The sequence below is a fragment of the Pelecanus crispus genome, chromosome 12 (assembly GCF_030463565.1).
Source record: "Pelecanus crispus isolate bPelCri1 chromosome 12, bPelCri1.pri, whole genome shotgun sequence".
Lineage (NCBI taxonomy): Eukaryota > Metazoa > Chordata > Aves > Pelecaniformes > Pelecanidae > Pelecanus > Pelecanus crispus.
In genome coordinates this window covers 4,596,277-4,618,631 of record NC_134654.1, presented here as the reverse complement: position 1 = coordinate 4,618,631, position 22,355 = coordinate 4,596,277, and the positions used below count along the sequence as shown (strand labels likewise).

Below are 22,355 nucleotides of genomic sequence, written 5' to 3'. Positions count from 1 at the left end.
TCTGCAGGCTTTGTGGGAGCTTGCGCGGCCCTGAGACACCGGGCTGGGAGTCGGCTTCCTCCAGGCAGGGATTTGCAGGACGGGGGGCCCAGCGGGGCGAGGGGTTTTGGGGACAGGGCGCGGGGCTCAGCGGGCTTTGCAGGATGGGCGACTCGGGGCGAGGGCGAGCTCGCCCCCCCCCCCCCCCCCCCCCCGCCGCGGCCGGCGCCTGGCAGCGGGACCGGGCGCTGAGGCAAGGCCAGCGCCGGCCCAGGCTGCGGGCCGCCCGCCGCTCTCCCCGGGACGGCCGGGCCCCGGAGGGAACGGAGCCTGGGGCAGGCTCCCCGGGGCTTCCCCCCCGGCCCGGGCGCTCCGCGGGCAGCGGGGGGGCGCGTGGGGGCGGGGCGGCGGCGCCGGGGGCGGGCGCGGAGCGGCGCGGCGCGGCAGCGCCCCCTGGCGGGGCGGGGCGGGGCGGGGCTGTGCCTGCGCGGGCTGCGGAGCGGAGCGGGGAGCGGGGCGGGATGGCGGGCGCCCTGACGGAGGTGCTGGGCGAGGTGCTGGTGGCCGCGGACGGGGAGGAGGTGGCCGTGTCGGCGCTGGCCGCCCGCGGGGTCTCGTTGGTGGGGCTCTACTTCGGCTGCAGCCTCGGCGGCCCCTGCGCGCAGCTCGGCGCCAGCCTGGCCGCCTTCTACGGGCGCTTCAGGGGGGAGGCGGCGGCGGCCGGCGGGCAGCGCCTCGAGATCGTCTTCGTGTCGGCCGAGCAGGAGCAGCAGCAGTGGCAGGAGGCCGTGCGGGCCATGCCCTGGCTGGCGCTGCCCTTCGCCGACAAGCACCGCAAGGTGAGACCCGGGGCCGGGGGAGCGCGCCCCGGGCTTTGTCTGGGGGCGGCGGGGCTCGGCCGGGCCCCTCCGCGCCGCCGGGGCGGGTCCCGCCTGGCGCGGGGTGGGCGCCTTCCAGAAAGTTCCCGAGGGGAACGGGCCGGGGGTGGTGGTTGGGGGGGGGGGGGCGGCTGCCGTCCCGCGGGGCGACGCCGCCTCGCCCGGCTCCTCCGGTTGCCGGGGCCTGCGCGCCGCAGCGGGCGGGGAAACCCCGCAGGCTCCGTCCCCCTCCGTGAGCGGGGGGCGCCCGGGGGTCGCGGTTGCAGCGGGGCGGGCGCTGGCCTCGCCGGGTCCCTCGGAGGAGCGGGGCGGGCAGGCGGGGCTGGGAGGAGTCGCTCCTCCGAGCCCGGACCCGGGACCGCGGCTCCGCTCGGCCTCAGGACAGCAGGCCCGGGCGAGGGCCGGGGCAGGGCGCCCGTGGGCTCCGGCGTGGGTTTGGGCACAGAAAGGGGCCGGGGCCTCTCCCAGCCGTGGGAGGACATTTGGTGGTTGAGGAGCGAGTCGGAGCCCGGCTCCTCTGGGAGCTGCTGGCAAAGCTGCCGGGCGAGTTTGTGCGATGCTGTGCGTTATTCGTCTTCCTTCAGCAGCTGGTGTGCTGAGTACTCTCCAAGTTACAGCCTCTCATCCGCAGAGTTGAATCGGAAAGGCAGATACGGGACAAAAAGCGCTCCGCAAGACCCAGACGGGGAATGCTGTGCGGGACAGGAAGGCAAAGGCTGAGATCCCAACGAGCTCGCAGTGTTTTCTCATTTAAAAAAAAAAAAAAACAACCCAAAAACCTCTTTACAAATCTAATCTTTGGAAGCTATTTAGTAAGAATTAAAAAGATGCTGCCCCACAGTGCCATTTCTAAACATCTTTCTGGCGCATCATTGCGGCTGCTGGTCTCGGCGCTCCGCGAGGCACGTTCTCCGCTTCTGTGGGGATTGAGGTAACGCCGGTACCTGCGGGGCTGGGGGGTGGCTGAGCCCCTTCCGGCATCCCCCATGTTTGGGCTCTGTGAGGCTGCACCAGGATGAGAGGGACCGCTTCGGAGCGGGTCTCCAAGCCCTCCTCTGCCAGCACTTTGCGCTGTTCGTTAGGCAAAGGAGTCGTTTAAGCAAAAGTTGTCTTGTCGTCTGGCTGTGCCGTGTGATTTCCCCTCTGCTGAGAAGAGGCGTAGCTGGTTTGAAACCCGGATTTGGCTTTTTTCCTCGTTTGCTGCAGGCTTTTGTCGCTCAGCCCCCAGTTCTGCAAAAGCTCTCGCGTGTTTAACGCCGTGCACCTGGATGATGCTGCTGAAGGCCACCAGTTTGTCCCTTTGAAGTCCAGTCACTTCTAACTGGGGGCTTGCATGATGGTCACAGGTCGGGGGCTGAGATCAGTTTCATTGTAACAGAAGCTTCATCCTTCAGAGAAATTACAGTTTAATTCCGGTTTCTTTAAAACCAAACCCTCTTCCTACAGGGACGTGAAAGTGGTTCCAATTAGTAGCTGGCCACTTCCGTACAGAACATTTCAGATTGTTTAGGTGGTGGGACTTTTGCTTGCCATGTTTGCTTTAAAAATTCCACTGCAACGTAGTTAAATTGTTGGGAAATCATCAAAGTGGAAGGTGGCATTAATTTTACATGCTGGCCAATGCTTCCATCTATTAGATTGGAAGAAAACATGAAATAAAAAGATTATGGGGTCTTGAACTCTTATTCCAAGAAGCTCTAAGTTAAATTCAGGATTATTTTTGTGCAGAGTGTAAAGTAATTGAAGGTCATGCTGTATATTTTCAAAACTAAGAAGATGTGATGTGGCTTTGGAGGAAGCTTAATCTATGGATAACAGAGAACCTATTTGTAAGTTATAAGGGCAATTATGTCAGGATATCAGATTTCTAAACAGGAGATTTATAACCCGTAGTTCAGGCAGTTAGAAGTTTCCTTGTGTAATAGGCTGATTTTTAAATAGTCAGGTCATTAACCTGACTCTCCAGAAAAGCACAAACTTTCTGTGTTTCAAAAACATGCCAGCAGGACCTGGGGATGTCTAGCATATGTTCGGTACCTCGCAGGCTTAATTTGTTTAAAAACAAAAGCATTAGAAAAATGTAGGCAGTCCTTCTGAGTTATGGTTCCTTTGCACTAAAGGCTGTTCCTAAACCCGACGTGAGACAAGCCCGAGAGAATCATATAGATTTATGGGAAGAAAGGAATCTTATAGATACAGAATAGGGATAATAGAGAGGTGTGGGAACGTTGGGCTGGGAGCCCTCAGCTGAGCTGGCTCAGCCCCCGGAGGAGCTGCGGAGCCTCCATCCTTGGAGGTTGCAGGGCTTGGCTGGGTGAAGCTGTGGCCGGCGGGGCTTGTGTTGGGACTGCAGGGCTCAAAGACCTCCAGAGGTCCCTTCCAGCCAACGCTTCCCGTTGTGGGTTGGTTAATTTAACTACCAAGGTCATGGAAGCTTTGGGGAGAGATGACTTCCTATCCCATGTTGGCTGTAGCATCTCTTTTGTCGCTCAGAATTATTGAATAATACGGCTATTATAGTCCTGGTTTCCTGCTGAAACATTTATCCGTGTGTGCCTTGTCTTTTCTGGTGTACTCTGCGTTTTTTTGCATTTCTTGCCCTTCCAAACCCTGGGCATTGAACGTTGATAGCTCTGAAAAACCAGGCTCCTTTCTGGGCTCGCAGAAAAATTCCCACAGTCCTAAAAGTAAAATACCATTTTACTCTCATGGTTATTGGTGAAAGTAGTATGGGTTGTCAAAGAAAACAGCCACTCTGCGTTGAATGCCTCAGTAACTCAATAATGCCGGGGTGCAGTTACCAAGGGCATAACAGCCTGTGCGTCTTGCAACAACCAGTTGAATTTGGGTAACTTTAGCATATAGCAATTTCTGTCTCCAAACCAGTAATAAAAGAAAGCAGTACAAGTCAGCAAACATCTGGACGTGGGGAAAGCCTTTGATTAATGAGGAGGATGGCATTATGCCTCTGTCTGAGCCACAGCCAGCCATATTATTGGTTTTTTTTTTTTTTCAAGAACAAAACCGTAACATGCCAAATGAGATTGGAGGCCTTTAACTCGTGATACACATCCCTCAATTAAGCTGTTTCGCCCCGGATTTGGGTAGCTATACACCGCTGTTGATAATTGATTTGTCTTCCGATAATGCCTGGCGTTGCTGAGCAGAACATGGGGGAGAAATGTTGCTCCATGTCTTTGTTTCATTTGGGGTTTTGGTTTAACATCACCCTGTTGTTATCTGCTTGCACGAACAGCTGCTCAAGTTCTGGAGGGTTGATTTAATAACAGCTTTAATTCCTGGTTGCTACTGAGAACCTCAGTAATGTAAACAGCCCCCATCTGTCTACGTGCCCTGATGTCCGCTGGCGCCCGCGACGGGGCAGCACCCTCCCCGCTGTCACGACGATCCCAGACTTCTCCTGGTGAGCTCTGGAGCATCCCAGCTGCAGAGTCCACCTAGACTCGGGGTGAATTTGGGTGCTCTTTGAGGGCTTACGGCACGCAGGCTTTTTGGAGGAGGGCGGGAGTGTGCTGTCCTGCTGCACTGTGTTACTCTGGGGCATCTTGGTCATTTTTGCTATAAAAAAAAAATCAGCCACATTCTCCATCGAGTAGGTCCTGTCACATGGGTCCACGCAGGAGTGGGAGAAAAGAGGGTCAGGGTGCTGGAGGAGGAAAGACTGCAAGCGGGTCTCTGCTGGGAGAGAAGCTGTTTATCTTTTGCCGTTGTTTATTTGCCTTTGCTTTTGTTTTTACTTGTTACTTACTTGGCCCGGTCGTCTTCCTCATTCTTTTTAATCTTGACTTTTCTAATTACGCTTACTTGGTGCATCCACGTAGCGCCGCAGTGGTGTAGGGTCTGTGCTTTGCCTCTTGTTTTGTGTTTGCTTTCCGCTGTGTTTTATGCATCAGCTTGAGCGTTGCCCAGATTCTTCCTGGGAAGGCAAACCCGTTTCCACTGGAGCTGAAATACTTCTGCTCTGGTTTTGAATAAATGCAAAAGATGTTGATTATCTTTCTGTGATTGTTCAGTCAAATAGCTGAAAACAGTTTGAGGATCTCTTTGCTCACGCTGATAAATACACTTTGTTTGGGACAAAGTGGTTTTCTTCTGTCTTAAAGTTGGATTTGTATACCCCGCTCTATGTATTTTCTCCCACGTTCACATGAAATGTGTCTTGCTGAATTGCGTGGCAGGGGCACGTGATCCACGTGTGACAAAAACGTCCGTTCTGTCTCGCCCTAAGGAGGGGGAGAGGAGCAAGTTGGTAGTTTGGTATTTTGTTGTTTTAGTGGCTTGACTGCTACGGTAGGTGATCAGAGATGGACATGGACAGAAAAACGCCCCTTCTGTGCTGGGAGTATGTCTTCTTCGGCACTGCAAATAAAACAATGCTCTTAAGATCAATGCGTAAAATGTGACAAACCTCGTGCTTGTTCACAGATATCTCTGCAAAGTCTTTTACAACAAATACCCGCTCATTCTTTTTTTTCCTTTTTTAAATTATGTTTTCTCCCCCCTGCCCACCTTGCCAAGAAAAGGGCTTTTTCTTTCCCTGTGCTTAAAAGGATCACCTACTGTAGGAGCCTCTCCTAGTAAGATGCTGGGTACTATAGTTTTGTAGGTAGTTCGTGCAAGAAATGGTGGGGAGGAGGTACAAATGTCATTAAATTAGACTGTACACAATTTTGGGGGAGGAAAAAACCTCAAACCCTTGATTACACCCTGATTTTCAGGGTCTCGTAACTTTTCTGTTTGAAATCGCCATCTGCTGAGATCTGGGAGGCAAGTGGTCGGCACAGATGTGGGATTTGTCTAACAGAGAATTTTGTAGATCACTTGAAGCAGCTTTTGAGTTTCATAATACAAAAATATCTAGGTAATCACTTTCAGCTGTATTCCTGACTTTGTATTTCTGGGGTGGGAATGTATATGAAATCTTTGGCTCGCGGAGATGTAGATTTGAAAAATATGGTCTTTTCATGACATAAGGCTATTGAGTAAGCAGCAAGGCATTAGCAGCACCAACTGATTCTTTGTTTGCTTTGAAACTCGCTGGTTCTGAAACCTAAGAATGGGAGGTCTATGAAAGGAGCAGAGAGAAGCCTGTGTGCTGTTTTTCATTGTGGCATCTTAATCCAGATGTTGAAATGAAAACGTTCATTTAAAAATGCATGGTTGACAATTTCATTTGTTACTCTCAGGTTGCAGAAGTAAGCAAAGCAACTTTACTTTTTAAAGTAAGCAGTGCACGGTTCTTCTCCAAAAATGCATTCTTTTGGGAGCTGAACAAGTAACAGCTTTACAAAAGAAGGTACAAAATCACGGAGCGTTTTTCTGTGCGATTTTGGAGAAGTACAACAGTGAGCTTCAGTTATGACTGAGGAATAAGCTATTCAGTATTTCCACATCGTGTGGACCACATTGAAGCCAAAACATTCTGTAATTCTTCTTGTTGTTGTTGATGCCGCTTTTCCAAATTATGCCTGAGTATGTTTTATACAGCTTTGCAGTGACCGTCCATACAATTAGCAGTCGTCTCTCACACCAAGACCCTAATCCTTCAGTGAAATCCCAGGAAGCATTCGCTGCTGTTAGTAGACAGCAAGTCTGAGGGCTGCGTATTGTCCTGCAATGTTGCAAAAACATCACTGACGTCCTCGGAGGTTGGATTTCCCCGTACATCCAAACTGTGGCCTGCCCGAGTGCTTTCCCCAGGAGAGAATTAGTATTTTAAATGCCTTGCTGATATGTCATCTGCCGTGTTGTTTATTGCATCCTTCAGTCAGTAATTGCCCGTGTTTGAGGGCCAGCTCTGAAAGTCCTTGGGCACCTTTCCATCGTCAAATCCTCCCGGCTCCACGGTGGGGAGAAGCAGTGGGAGCTTTTGCTGCTCATACACGGTTGGGTCTTGGACTGGGCTCTGCAAGTGCTGTCCCAAAAACTGACATCAGGTTTTCCGTTGCCTTTTTGGATGGTGGCTTCTTCGAGCAGTTTGATAACGTTTTGGTTTGAAATGCAGTAAGCTGCCTCCTTGTTTAATACTGGAAGCAATCCTTTTGTACCATTACCTGTAGGTATTTCTTAGTACTGGGAAAGCTTGCATGAAATTCCTTGTGAGTTCATTGTTAGCAGGGACAGGTTTTGAGAGAGTCCAGGGGGTTTTGAAATTGGAGTTTTTTGATCCTTTCTCATGGACATACTTTTAGTGTTTCAAAGCGGCGTATGGTAGGGTTAGCTCACGCGGCTGGGGTAGGGTTTCACTTCTCCCGAATCGCATCTGGGTAGAGCTCTCTGTTTTGCATTCCTGTTTTTTTCAGCAACGCTCCCAGCATGGAAGTTGGGGTATGGTTTTAATCTAAGTGAAGTCAGAAGATATTGCACTTCTTGGTGATCAGACCAGGGGGATTCTTGCCCCAGCCCCACGCACCCTCCTCCCCAGCAAGGCAGATTCAACGTAGCGATTGTCTGCTCCTCGTTGCTAGAGTTTTGATGTGAAATGTAGGGAAACTGAGAGGGTACGGGAGGCTGTGATGCAGCGAGCTGAACTCTAAATTCAAGAAAATAAGTTTGAGCAGCGCTTGCCTGAGTGTTCGCTTGGCGAGAAGCTCGTTGGTGTGTGCGGATTGCTGCTGCCTCCTCCTCCTCTTTCTTCTTCCCCGCCCACTTTTTATCAGGGAAACAAGTTCCAAGCAAAATACTCCAAAGTGATATTTAATTACTCTTTAAAATGCAACTATTTGTCTTATCAGCCATGTGGATTTCTGTTTGCTGCTTTGATTTGACAGTTAGTAGTTTGTAATTTTTAAAAAGCTTACACACTCCAGGAATCTGTGATTTTTATGCCTTTGAAAGTAGAGATGTCGAATTAACTGCAGCTTTGAACTATTCACGGATAATTTCAGGCCCCCCGCTTTCAGCAAATAACAAGCTGACTCCTGAGCTTTCAGGCTGGCTTGAATACTGAATTATCGTGACTTTATAGCTGTGTGTCTTCTCTAAACCAGTTCCATGGCACATCACAGCACAATGCACGATAGATTTGAAACATTTTTATAGACAGATCGCTTTGTGCTCATGCCATCTCCAGATAATAACAATTAGGAAAGGGGGGAGTAATGCAAGCGTGGGGAGGGTGCTTGGATTCATTATGACTTGGGCTTTGTGCACATTAATTCCCCTCCGCTCCCGAGGTAGGAGCCCCGGCTGGGGACCGGGGGGTGTTCGGCGGGGGGAGAGGGCTTTCCCCCGGCGCTGCCTTGACGTACCTCTGCAGGGCAGCTTCCTCCGGGCTGGCTGGGACTGCTGCTTCTCTGCTGATGCTCTGTAGGCAAAAAAAAATAATTAGAGTTAAATCTGTAGGTCGTAAGGTAAAGGCATGGCCAGTGGAGAAACTGGGAGCGGGATGAGTTGACAAGTAAGCAAATAGACATATTAAATTCTCTCGTGGGAAAGTGAATTATACAAGTATTTCAGATTGCAACGTGAGCTTCTTGTGTGATAGCTGATCGCATTTTCATCATCTCAGTTTTCCAAAGAAAATGTAGTGTCTTACTGATTTGGCTTAGAGTACGCACAGTTAATGGAAGGGTGGAACTAAGAAGATGCAGGAATGGTTTCTGCATACTCTCACGTCTGTCTTTCAACACGGCGAACAATTGCAACCAACAATTAATATGTAAAGAATTTGCGGTCTTTATTTAGTGCGAGCGACTGCTTTGGTTGTGTCAGGGCGTTAGCTGAGCTTTTGCAATCTGATCAGCCCCCCCCTGCTCGGAGCCCAGCAAGCCCCTCTGGCCTCAAAACGAAGCGATGGGAGGCACGGGGGAGCGCGGGGGTGCTGGCTCCCTGCCCGAGCAGGGAGGTGAGCGCTGGGCACAGAGCCTAAATGCCGGGGAGGATCTGCTCCGTAAAGGATGCGCTTCGAATGATAGGTGCCATCGGAACTGCAGAGACCAGGAACGGTGCATGGCAGCAGGGAGAGCATCTTCAACGGGGTCACAGGGAAGCAAAGTCCAGGCAGAGCAAACGTGGAAGCCGAAAGCTGGTAATGAGGAAGGCAGCGGGGCTACCCAGTGCTGCCGGGGGCAAGGCTCGACAGCCTCCTCAGGCAGACAAAGCTCTGTAGCAGCCGGGTGGTGTGAGAGGTTGCGGCGTGTGTTTTGCACCCGTGAAGATCTGCAGTGGTTGAAGCTGTCCTGCCCAGCCAAGCAGAGAAACTCCAGGGTCCTTCAGCAACATTTGGTCTGTCTTTGCAACTGTGCCTAAATCGAACCTGACTTTAAAATATTTTAATGGAGAGAAGGTGCAAAGGTCCCTATTTAAAATGAATTTGCCAAGAGTTACCAGATTTTTATTTTGTGTCTGAGGTATAAAAAAATAGCTGGTGGCATCCTCAGATGTGAGCGGGGGCTTGGTGTGGCGGGCCCCCGGGGAGGGGGTGGCAGCCGGCGCAGGGGGTCAGCTCCCACCGGGAGGGATCTCTGCGAGGCTGGGCTTTGACAGCTGAGAAGGGAGCATTGTTTTATGTTTCAGTGCAAGGATTTAAGAATCTGGGTGAGAATTAGGTAATGTTTGCAGAAGAGAGTAGAAGGCAACTGAAATGAATTGCAACTGCACGAGTGAGCCGAAGAGAGAAATTCTAGTTCTCCCTCGTTCCCAAGAGATTCCCACTGGAGAGATGAAGTCATAGCCATTACTTCATTAGTGTTAACTCAGGATGCTGACAAATGAGCCCTCTTGATTTGTGCCGGGCTGGTTGAAGAGAATACTGCGCTGGCTCTCACCCCGCGCCTCGGCAGTCGCTGCCCTTGCCGTGGTGTTGGCAGAAGCGCGCGCCAACTCCCCGGCCGCGCTGATTCAGCTCAGTGTTTTCTTCTGAACTGCCACCGCTTCGTCCCGCGTGCCAGCTCCGAGTTGGCTTTTATAAATCCTGCTGCGCAGAAGGCGGCCGCCGAGGGATGGGTGGGCAGGCAAGTGTGAGCAGCAGCCTTGTACTTGCCAGAACCTCTCTCCATCAACGCCCCAGCCCGTGCCCAGTGCGGGGAGCGTTAATGGTACCCAGCGGTCCGAGCCCCGGCTTCCAGAGCAAACAGACGGGTGTAGGATCTCACCCTCACAACTTGCAGCATTGCTGTGGGAGTCCCTTTTGGAAAAAGTGTGAAATTTATTGTAATACGTGCTGAGGATCTTATGGCGGATCTGAGCTGCTAAATCCTCTAAACCTGAGCCCGCAGCTTCATTGACAGGGCCTCTCACTTTGCTCTGCTCCAAGCTTATGGTTTCACTGCTCCAATATTTTTCCATACATGGAAGCATTCCTGCCCCAGCCTGGGCTAATCCTGACATGCCACTGCATCTGGATGTTAGCTCATTTCTCGCAGCTGACACTGTGCAAAGGCAGATGTCTGAACTTACTTTTGTCTAAATAGATTTAATTCAACCAGCAAAAGTCTCACCCCGTAGGTAAGCAGGGGGGTGGGTGGGTGGGGAAGTGGTTTTCCATTTTATCGACCTCCCAGGGCTGTTAGGTGGATGAATTGGTCCCTGGTAACGCCGTGCTTTGGAAATGCTTGGTATTTAAATTGCAAAGGGTACAAACCATGTTTTTGTGTCTCCAGCAGAAGCCAAACCCATCTCCCTGCTGTTGCTCGGCAGAGAGGAGCCCCTGCCCACCCATCTCGTCCCAGCATTGCGTGTTCCCAGCCTCTCCCCTCTGCTCTGACGGCTCTTCAGAGGCTCCATGCTGTTTGGGGCGTATTTAGTAGCTCGGTGAGGGTGGGAGTGCTGCGCTCTGGCAATTGAGCCGAATGCCTTAGTTGTACGGGAGAAAGAGATGCTTGTGCTAGTGAGCTGCTGTTTGAGCCGGGGACCTGTTCCTAATCCTTCCCTCGCTGGGATGGGTTGTAAGTTTTAATTAAATGTCTGTAAGGTGCTCTGCAATCCTCTGCTGAAAGGCCCTGTTTAAGGGCAAAGCCTTCGTATAAAAGCTAGAGACCTTTTCCACCCGTCGGGAAAGAGTTGGAGCTAAAACTGTGAGACTGAAGCAGTTGAGTCTGAACAGATGTTGGTTCTCCCCATCTTTGATAGCTCAAAAGGATTATTCTGCCTCTCCCAAAAAAAGGAGGAGAAACACGGTGATTTTATTAGCGTTGCCAGGGATCTCGGCTCCATCCCCTCCTGCTCGCTGCTGGTTAAAAGGTTGCACGCTGGGCTGGAGGTGTGCGTGGAGAGTTTCGGTAGTGGGCTGCGCTGTTGCGTTCGCAGTGCGGCATCCACTTGCCCAGCCCCTTGCTGGGGGTCCCGGGCGAGGGGGCGAGTCTCGGTTTGCCCTCTCTTCGCTTGGCTGCTGCTGTTGTGTGCAGGAATAAGACGACTTGAACTCAACCAGAGGGAAGACAGCAAGGGTAAAACTGGTTTCAAATTAACCAAGCCGCGTGATGGTGCGGGAAGGAGAAGACAATTTCCAGGTTTGCTGTTGGAGCCGTGAAGCAAGTGAAACCTCCTTTGCGTGACTGTTTCAGCCCCTGAGAAGTGAGCGAGTCCAAGAGCCCGCAGGTGCCTCCAGCCCCGCTGAGGGACCCCCCGCCCCTCCCTGTGCCCCTCCAAACGCAGCCCAGGGTCTGGGTGACAGCAGCGCTGTGGTCCTTGCACGCCTACTTGGGTCTGACGGGATTTCGGCATCGGACAGATCACCAGGATGTTAGAAATGTTTATTTTTTTCCCCAAGTTTTTCTGGCTACTGTTCTGTCGCTCTCAGAGCGAATCGAAGGGCACCAAGCTACAAATCCTGCCTTGCAAGTACTGCCTGGGTGTAGGAATGCACTTCTTTTATCAACTGATAGCTGGTGTTTTAAGAGGGCAGGGAGCTGTGCTTATTTCCTTCTGAGAGGCTGATGACTCTACAAGCTTATTTTTTAGGGTGCTCCCTTTTAAATTCTGGTTTGTGGCTATAAGGCAGAGGTTGCATCACTGTTACGTTACAGCCTGCTTCTAACGAGCTCTTCCCTGTAATCTCCGCGCTCGGGAGCTTTGCAAATGGCTGCATGCATTACAGGGAAGTCCTGCTGTCTTCGTCTGACGGGCAGGGAAACTGAGGCAAAGAGGGAGCTGGATGAGTGACCAGAGCAGGGCTCTGCAGCCGATGCCGCCGGGATTTCCCGGTCCCAGCACCCCAGTCCCATGGGAGCAGCCCTGTTTCCCCAGCCCCATGCAGCACATGAACTTGAGTCCTGGGTCGTGCTCAGCTTCCCTGCCCGCCGCCACGTCAGCTGCAGCCATTGCCCCCCGCTGCTGCTGCCGTCGTGCCGCAGGCTTTCAAAATCGGTTCGTTCCAGGCTTAGAAAAGACCTGGTTTTGTGTCCTAAGTGCTGGATTTTACAGATATAGAAAGGGAAAGGTCTCAATGCCTGCAGCTTGATCTTCTAATCTGAAAGCATGGAAGTTTTTCATAGGAAGATTTGCTGCCCAGCCTTCTCAATGCAAGTTTGCACAAATATGTTTTATTTCTACAATGGGTTGTAGCAGCTGGATGCCGCCCACCAAGATTACTGATATTTAGGTCTTTGATTTTGGTGGAGACACATAGCAATAAATTAAATGAGTAGGGGAGTTTGAGAGTGGTACAGATGGTGGGAAACTGAGGGCAGGGACAGCTTAAGTGCTAATGTATGGCACAGCTTTGGCTCCTTTCTTTTTTAAAGGAGTGGAAAAAGCTATGGGCTGCTCTACCAGCAATTTTGCCTTCCCCTTGTCTTCAAAGACCTGCAGGCCACCCCTATTGCAGTGCTTCCTTGACGGTCAAGAAAGGAACGCCCTGTGCATGCTTCTGCCTGCCGGCACAGCGATGCCCTCCGTGCCTTTCTGTCCTCTCGCGAGCCCGATCCTGGCTTGCTGCGCGCTTGGGTGCTCTCTGTCTTCGGTTTTCTGCTTTCCTGGCAAATGCTGGGAAAGCCCGACTGTTAACTGAGATTTCTTGAATCTTTGTAAGTCTTTCACTTTTTTCCCTCATTAGATCTGACCCGTTTTAGGTTTCGTTCAGCTGTGGGGATTCAAGTGGAACGATTTCATTCCCTTATCCACCTCGGTCTGCGTTAACTCGCTGTGTCTCCTGACTGACGGTTTAATTATTGTGTGTGACAGGAGCAGCCAGGGCCCCATTTGGCAGAAGGTGTTTATCACTTAGGTGGTGCACAAAGTAGATGTCTGCTGCCTTGGTCGCTCCCAGGATGGGTTTTTTGCCTAGAGAGGCAGTTTTCAAGGCAGTTAATTGCCACGTTGTGAAGCAGAAGGGTAGGTGGCTGTCCCTGCCTTTCCCTGTGGGCATATCCCCGCTGGCTGCATGGGGCCAGTGGCTTTTGAGGTGGAAAGATGGTGACGTGGTGGGTTGGGGAGAGCCTCCTAGGATGGGAAGAGCTGTCTCGCGGGGGGGGGGATGGTGAGCGTGGGAGGAGCAGGCAGAGGGATGGGGAGGGATGGATGGAGAGAGGCGCGGGGACCAGGCTGGAGCGGGGAGCGGTGCCTCGCCTGGAAAGTCACTTTGCTCCAGACAGCCCGGCTTTGAATCACAGGAAGGCTCCGGATTTTACTCCATTTTAAAAATGAAACGCCCTGTGAGCCCTGCATGTTTTATGTTGCTTTTTGGCTCGGGCTGGCCGAGCAGCAGCCCTGTGTTGGGCCGCATCCAGCATCCTGTTTTTGATGTTTGTCTCCATGAGGATTTGCTGCAGTCTTCACAGCTGAAAAAGTGGAGTCGTCTGCATAAAACCCAGTAACTCTAGGTTCAGAGGCCACCAAATAACACCTCTGTCTGTGGCCATCCCTCTAATTATTAAAATAATAACCCCAGGTAGAGCTTACAGCCCCGCTGGCGGCTCAGGGTCTGTTGTGCTGGGACCTGTACAGACAACCGCATAAGAAAGAGACGGTCCTTACCCTGCAGTTGGTTATCTAAAGGAAATGTCCCCCTCGCGCCGTGGGGAGAGGGTGGGTGCCTCTCAGCAGTGACAAGCCAGGCTGGCAGAGACGCCTCCCGCCTTGCGGGCGCAGAGGTTTGGGATCTGGAAGGGGAAGGCAAGCGCAGACCTCCTCCACGGCTGTGCCCTACGTGAGGTGATGCGCTTTGCGTGGCCGCGAGCTCGCAGAGTTCTTCCCTGCCAGTGGCTGGTCCTTAGTTTTGTCCTTGTGGCTGCTTCTGCCCGGTGGCTTGGCAGGAGCCCCGGCCATGCCTGACTTCCCTGCGGCTGCCGCAGCCGCCCGTCTCTTCTCAGCAGCTGGAGGTCCGTCCACGCGACCGTGAAGGTGTGCTGCTGGCCTTCACGCCGAGATTTGGGAACCTCACCTCCTTTATGCAAAAGCATTTATTCCAGCCAAGCTTGTGCAGCTGGTATGCGCTAGGCTGCTCAGAGGAGAGAGGACCAAAGCAAACAGGCAGAAGTTTGTCGCTTGGATTCGGTCACTGTCCCAAACCGACTGGGCGGTTTGGGTCAGCGGGTTAAACTAGCATTAAAACGTGCTGAAAGCTTGGGGACGGGTGTCTGCCTGCCCGGTTACAGGGATGCCCATCGCCCTGATGCCAGTGCACCGAGTCCATGCGCCTCCTGACTTCATGATGGTGCTTTTTCTTCTTGGGACTTGAAACTGGAGATGTGATTTACACGTGGCATGTGGCTGGGGTAGAATTAAGTTGTGTAAAAGCCGGTTACCTGCGGTGGCTGCCATCTCTGGCTGAGCGCATCTCCGGCTGCTTCCTCCCCTCGGCTCTCGAGAGCTGGAGCGAGGATTATCCAGAACAAATCCTGTTACTCAGCTGCTTCTGTGGCGGAGACCTGCTGGGCGCAGGGATGAACCCCTCCTCGCCCCAGCAACCCCAGCAGCAAAGCAGTCGCAGGACAGGAGTGCCCCATGGGACATAAATCACGTTGCTGTTTGCAGATGGGTGAAGATCAGGGATTTTTAGGGTTTCTTTGCCAGAAAGTGGCAGTGTTGATTGCCAGGCTTAGTAGTGAAGAATTTGAAGTTGTGATTCATCCCTCAATCCACGTCTTAAGTATGCAGTGGTAAAGCTAGGAAAATCTGTGTATGTATAAAGTGTTTCCTCTTATGCAGCTGAGACACCCTTAGGTGCAGCAGTTATTATTTTACTTAATTGGGATTGAAACACCAAACGCTTAGAACGTGCCAGCTCGTGTCTGTTGTGGGGAAAACTCAATTACTCAATAGAAAAGTCTTTTCATCCTGCTACGCTGAAGAGAAAATAAGATCAAATCTATTGAAAAGAAAAATTCCTGACATTTTTTTTGTCATCTGCTGAGATGGTTATTCAGGCCCCTGGAGGTGGCTTGGCACAGGCGGTTCTTGGTGAGGACACAGATTTGAGAGGCAGCTCCCGAGAAGGAGGGTGGTTCTTTGGTGATGCTCAGACTTCTGGTATTTGGTTTGATCTTCTACTTTTCAATTACTCCAGCAGTTAGCGCAGTTACAGGTTATGCCTTGCCTTTGCTGTTCTCTATGTGCTTCTTGGGCGGTGTTTGCTGGCCCTGAGGAGAAACCAACCTTGTGCAAAAGTGCATGCCGGTGCTGCAAAGGCACCGGTATGTGGATGTGAATCATCATCCGTGGGGATGTTTGCTCCGAACCTCTGCAGCCGGTGAGATGGTGCCTGGCTCCGAGCAGCTCGTGCATGGGATGGTGCTTTGCCCACGCTGCCTGTGTCCACCTACAGCCGCTTAGTGACATACAAACAAGGGGCAAAGGCAAGCTGTGCCTGCTGTTCTCCTCCACTTGTTAAATAATTACAGTCAGCCTCGCAGAGCTGAAGATGAGACAGAGCCCACCGGTGACGCGTGGGGTGTTGGTGCCGCGGGCTCATTGCCAGAGGGATGCTGAGAACGCGAATCCTGTCAACAAGAAAGAAAACTTGTTCTGTAGCTGTGCAAATTAGATGCTGTGCCGCAGAGGTAGAGAGGAAAACCCCTGCCTCACCTGAGCTTGGGCGGTCACTTTTCTCACAATTTTGTTTTGTTTTTTCTCTGCCATCACTGGCAGCGTTTGCTTTCAGAGCATCAAGCTGTCTGAACCAGTGTGTAATTCCTGTGGAGGCTACATCACGCTGACGCAGAGCTGCCAGACACCTTCTGATTTCAAAGTTGGGAACTGCCATTTACTCGCACGTTTTCAGTGTTTCTTGTTTCTGCTGGTGAAAGCACCTACCGACAGAGAAATGGGTGTCGATGTGAGCAGCGTCTGCTGCAGCGCAGAGCCTGTTGTTCAGCGAACCGGGTGAATGAACAGTCGCACTCCAGCTTCCCTGTTAAGAGCCGCTGAAGAACACCGCAGGGTTTTTCCCCCCTTGCTTAACTAAATGTTACTCAAGAAAATAAGTTTAATCAAGTCCAGACCTTTTTGCAGGAACTGCTGTGCTCTTCTCCCCCACCATGCTCTCCTTCCCCTCGCAGTGAGCACCGTGCCGGCTCAGCCAGCGCTTGCCTGTTGTGTTGGAAGAGCCTTGTTTGCTTGGTGGGGTTGAAAGATCCTGCAGCGGCCATCCGAAGAAAAGAGCAAAATCCCAGTGGTCTGGCTGCCGCCCCTCTGCTCTCCTGCCTGTCGCAGCCCGTCTGAGCCTGATTTCTGCTCAGGTATGAGCTCTTTTCCATTCTGTTTACGCTCCACTTACCAAAAGAGGTTGGAGCCAGATGATTTTTCTGCAGAGGATATAATTTCATTGGAGAGAAGCGGGAGTTGGTAAAACAATCCATGGGATTAGTAGCACCTCGGCTCCTGGAGGATCTCCCCACCTCCTTCTCGAGTCTTACTTCTGTTCTTTGAAAGCTGAAATTTCCATTGCTGTTGATGCCCTGCCAGGCATTCTAGCAGGGTTACTTTCCCTTGGATGCAGTTCAAGAAACTATCGTTCCTTTTCTCTATCGTTTGTCATCAAAGGGCGGGGAGCGCCTTCCCTGTGCTGCCCTGCGGCCTCCAGCGCTGGCAGGAGTAGATGGCCATGGCTGCTCTGCAGACCCACCACGCTAGAAATGTGAATTAGAAAAGATTTTGGTGGCAGGGAAGCTGAAGCATTTGTGTCCTCAAGAAAATACACTTAGACATTTAAAAAAAAAAAAAAAAAACAAAAACACCCTCAAAATCTGTTCAGGGTACTGGCAGAGGTCTTGGTTAAAGCCCTCCTCCACCAAAGCAGCGATCCGAAGGTGAAATGTTCGTCTTTGTGATGTGCTTTAGGTTTGTAACATTCAGGCAGGAGTGGCCTAAGGACTTCTGAGAGACTCGAAGCACGACATTTTTATCTTAGTAAAGACTGCTGAAGTCAGAGGTTTTAGGTAAAAAAAGTCTTGGGGCAAGGGCAGCCTCAAAATTGGGGTGGTTTGGGGTCTACGCAGGCTGGAGCCGGCGGCAGGTCTGCCTTCGCCAGCCGTTGTTGCTGTGCCGGGTGCCGCAGCACGGGATGCTGTTGCCACGGGGGGCTAGTTGGGAGAGGACACCCACCCTCCTGCATCCCGCAGCCATGCCCTCTGCTCGGGCACAGCCCGCTTTCTCTGGCACTGGGCATGTGTTCCAGTTTTATCGTATCTTCCTTGCTTTCGGGGTTCAGGCTAACTCTTTCACATAATCGTAGCGTGTAGATTAAAAAAAAAATAGTTTGTTAGAACTGGGGAAAAAAAAAAAAAAAGAGCACTGAGTTTAGGAAGGAAAAGAAAGCCCAAGCATAGCTTTCTGCTGCTTGTAGGAGGAGCTGGCTACAGGACAGACTGTTTTCTGGTGGCTCCTCCATGCCTGTCGGTGTGATATCTTTAATCTTGGTGATGTGTGTCATTTAAGTAGACTGTGTTGGGTGAACTGGTGTGTGTCTGCTTCCTGGATGTCCACCTGATTTACCTGATCTCTCCTTATCCCCTGCCTTGCCTTGTCATAATGAAACTACAACAGGTTTTAGGGTTGTTGGGGGAAAACCCATTTTCCTAGAGAGAATATAGAGGTTCGCTGGATTTTCAGAGAAAATGTATGAGCTTTACTGATGGGAGAACCGGCCGAGCGAGTTAGCGGTAGATTTGAGATGTTAGCTTTGTGGCTTTTGTCTACCAGAGCCTGAGCAGTATTTGATGTGCAGACATGTTTTCAGACATTTTTCATAGAGAAGGTGTTGGCAGGTCTGTTGTTAACACCCTTGCCTTTAGGCCAAACTATTGAAAATTCAAGTTCAGCTTGAATCTCATTTCAATGGCTTGGAAGGCCGCAGTCTGATGGGCTGAAAAATCTCATCCAACTCCAGCCCTTATTAGGAGCTTAATATGAAGTGCAGCCAAAGCCAAATAAGGGGGAGGGCAGAAAAAAAAAAAAAACCCAACTAGTCAAATGGAACAAGAAATGTGCATCCAATTTACAGTATTCCTCTGCAACCTTAATTCAGCCCCCTGTATGCGTTACGATGCAGTTTCTCATTACGGGATCACGTATGGTTTTTTTCCATAGCACCCCTGCCCTTGCTGCTCGGGGAGGGCAGTCAGGGCGGCCCAGTGAAGGATGGGGTTGCGTGTGTAGGACCTCAGCCCTGCACGGTGCAGGACTTGGAGGGAAGGGAGTGAGGCAAGTCATGGAAAAATAGCAAGAGTAAAGCGATGGTTAAGGAGACGGGATTCCTGCTCTGCTTCTGCCGCAGGGCTCGTGTATGGCGCCGGGTAAATTGCTTTTCATGCGCAACGAGGGACTTGATTTCCTAGGTCCCCAGGCTGAGGGTTGAGTTGCAGAAGTGCCGAGTGCTCCTGCTGCAGATGATCTCATGGGAAGCTGTATGTCAAACATTTAAAATGCTGCTTGGTGCTATTTATTTTTTAAAAAGGGAGCTGTAGGCTGATTCTGGAACTGGATGCCCAGAGCTTCTCTGTACCTCTTTTCTTCAGCTGTAAACTGGAGGTGTTGTGAACGTAGTTCTCTAGGATTTTATGAAAATAAATTCACCATCGTTTGAGAAGTATCCCAGTCTGTAGTGGCAAGAGACCTTCATTTTTGCCTTGGAGCAGCACATGAAAAGTGTGAAGAGGGCTGAGTGCCGCGCATGAACAACCAGTCGAAAACCAAAACTGAATAATTCCTCACTTGTTGGGCGTCTTCTATTCTCGGTAATAACTGCGTCAGGGCTGTATGCACACGTGGTATGTGGCCATGCTGTAAAGACCCTATGCAAGTGGACCAGATTAAAGCTACAGAGAAAACTAATTTCCAGCACATCCTAGCTTTTCAGGGCTTGGCAACTGTAGTATTTTCTTAGTGCAGCCCTTCAGATGTAATATGGTATAAATTACAGGACTAGGCGAGTAAGGATTTGTGTGCAGAGGGTACAGGCATTGCTGCGTCGCAAACCTTACGGGGAGGAGGTCGAACGGCTCGATCCTGAAGGTGGTAATTCTTTTGCATTTCTGACCTGTAGCAGAAAGTGGGAGGTTTTTGGATCATCCAGGAAGGACCTTGTGTGTAGTGTAGGCTGCTAACGCCAGACGTCTGCTTTTGGCTTATCTGGACGTGGGTTTCATTTGATCTTTAGGTTGGACCACTGTTGTGTGTTGGAGCCTCACTTGCGAAATAACTCCTGTGTCCATCGAAGAAAGAGGTTGAGGAAGTTATTTTTTCTGTGGTTTTATGGAACTCTATACCATCGTCTGTCTCTAAGGAAGATGTGACGCACGATGGCTTTGCAACTATGCGGCTTGATGGAGAGGCGCATAGCTGCGGATGCTGTCGCAGGGATGCTCCAGCAAGAGGTTTGCAAAGTCGAGAGGCAGCTAGCGTCCTTCTCCCTTCTCCAATATCCTTTGGACTTTGTTCCAGCTTATCTCCTTCCCCTCAAAGTGCGGACTGGGCACTGCAAAGCTCTTTGTGGGAGGAGCAGCAGGTTTCATACCAGCCTGGCAAGGAGAGCCCCACCAGCCGTGCTGTCGGGAGGAAGGGCTGCGCTCAGCTATGCTCCTCCAGGGCTCTGCAAGGTTTCGGACGCAGCTCGCTTAAATCAGCAGATGTTGTCAGGCATGCACAGGCAAAACCTTGCTCTAATTCACTAATTATAAAAATTCCTGGCAGAAGCTCCATGTGAGTCAGCTACAAAAAAATTACTTAGGAAAAAAATAAGTTTATGGTATAAGGCTGACTTTAGCACACAAGAAGAAGGGAAGCTGGGGCTTTTTGTAAATCCAGATGGTCATCCAGCTTTAGCTCACCGCGTCCTTGTCTGTAGAGAGCGGCGAGGGGAGAAGCAGAGTGGGGAAAGCCCAGGGGCCTCATCCTGCTCTGCCCAGAGCTCTCTGAAGCTGGTGGTGTGGCAGGGGGTGGATGCAGAGTTTCTTTTCCACCGCCACAGGAGAGCCGGTGCCCGGCCCGGGAGCTGGTGTGGCTCTGGCTTGTGAATCGGGGCAAGGCAACCCTTCGCTGCCAGCCCTGGGGATGGAGGAGGCTGCTGCTGCCTGCTCAGCGTTCGTGTTTGCCTTTCACCTCGCTGCGCACACTGACCGGCACGGGGAACCGAGGAAAACTCGGATCCGGACAGGGCTTGAATTACCTACAAAGGGTGTTTGCAGCGCTGTCTCCTAGGGAAGCTACCTTTTTTTTTTTTTTTCTTTATAAACGTTGGATTTTATTTTATTTTTGTTACAAAACCCACATAACTAATTTCCCTTGGAATCTTTTGCAGGCGTCTGCTCTGAGTGTGTTTTGGCCTCACTGCCCAGTGCTGGTTTTGAATCCCAGTCCCAGTGGTGGGAAGTTTTTAGAATTAATGCCAGTTGTATTTTTTTAGTAGAATCGCAGTGTCCGCCTGTGGGTTTTAAACAAATATCCTTGGCTTTATGTTTTGCCTGCAGGTAGCCCGTATCCAAAGGGTGTGTAGTCAACAACAGTGATTCGGCAAGGATGCAGCATTTCCCCTTTGTCGAAAATTACTTTGTATTTGCTTTTGTAACCTAACGTGCACCTTCCCGACCCCGCTGCTGTACCTAGCTGTTCTGATCCACTGCAGCAAGCAGGATATGTGCCTTTGCAGGGGGCTGTAGCACAGGCTCCCAAGGGAGGTGCGTGGAAGCCCCATCAGTGAGTAATTTAAAATTACACCTGGGGAATATGGAGCAGGAAAGAATCCTGCCTGGTGCCTCTGGGAATGGATGCATCTTTAGAAGGTTGAATTTTCAGCTGGACAAAACATACTTGCTTGCACTTAGCATGCACTTGCACTGAATTTTCTGCCTCTGCTGGCTCCCTTCTCACTTTTGTACCTGGTTTTAAGATGCGGCTCCTGAAGCAGAAGATAATTTTTGCAGGATGTAACACCATCCTGTTGATTCCGACCTTCCCTTTATATCCTTTCCGGGATGTCTTTTGTAATACAACCTCACTGTGCTTCCTCTCCCTCGCTGACCGGCCAGCACAGGTTTCTGGCAGGAAGGTGAGCATCTCTGCACACCGCTCTGCCCGCCGAGGCGTGCCCCATGGACGCTGGCATCCCTCCCTTCGACGGAACACCGAGTGCAGCCTCTCCAAACTGCCCTGTCTTGCCCAGGAGTGGCTGGGATCCTGGAGGGCTGTTTTCCCAGGCAAAAAAAAAAAAACTTTGCTGGGGTGGCCGGCTGCTGTGGTCAGCCCGTTGCAGCCACACGTGCGTGGTTACAGTGATCCTGTTGTTCAGGTGCTTCTCGGCATTTCCAGTACAACAACTAGTTTCAGCGGCACTAAGTTGTTCGCAAAGTTGCTGTTGTTTGGGTTTTTTTAATACGCTGTTCTCAGAGAAGCTTTTAAGAACACGCAACTCCCCGGTGTCTCTAGTGTGGCAGTGACAACTGTAGTGCTCGTCAGCTGGATTTTTTTATAGTCTGTTTCCCTTTGGTCAGCAGTTTTTATAGTTCTTTTCCCTTTGATGTTGGTGACTGTCAGCAAAGAAGTTTGAAGCTGGTCTGATAGGTAATAGCTGATAGATAATGTGAAATACTAGTAAAGAAATGAAAGGCGAGCAGAAGACCATGCAGTGATGGTACCAGCAGGAACACCCAGTGAAAGCAGTTGATTTTAGTGTTGAGGAAGGTTAGTATAAACATGCCTTTTACATGGGATGAGAGTGGGAGGCAGAAATCCTGAAAACAGGTTTGTATCTGCATGAAGCTTCCGTCCCTGAAGAGCCGTCTGTATCCTAGAAGAAGCTTTTATTTATTCCTTGGAATCCGGAGTTTGGAGAGCACGTGTTGACCATGCAAACTCTCAGCTTTGCCATAAATCTGTGTTTTGGCAGTGCTTGTCCAAATGCCATATTATCCAGATAGGAATAGATAGGGGATTAAAGCAGAATCCTTTGCTATTTATGGACACCCTTGGGGAATATGTTGTAATATTCTTTTGCATCGACTACAAGGTAACCACAACAACCCAGTGATGCTGTACATGCTAAACCTTCCCTGTGGCCCTCCTGTAGACCTGCAGAGGGGGAAGGGGGGGATGCGGTGAGATATT

General features: G+C 51.1%; 1 protein-coding gene across 1 annotated transcript in view; it reads left to right on the top strand.

Moving 5' to 3' along the window:
• Positions 1-500: 500 nt before the first annotated feature.
• Positions 501-22,355, top strand: part of NXN (nucleoredoxin) — a 52,531-nt gene continuing 30,676 nt past the window's right edge. The window contains exon 1 of the mRNA XM_075720063.1: positions 501-818. Within this exon, the coding sequence (XP_075576178.1) occupies positions 501-818 (318 nt within the window). The remainder of the gene's footprint in view (positions 819-22,355) is intronic.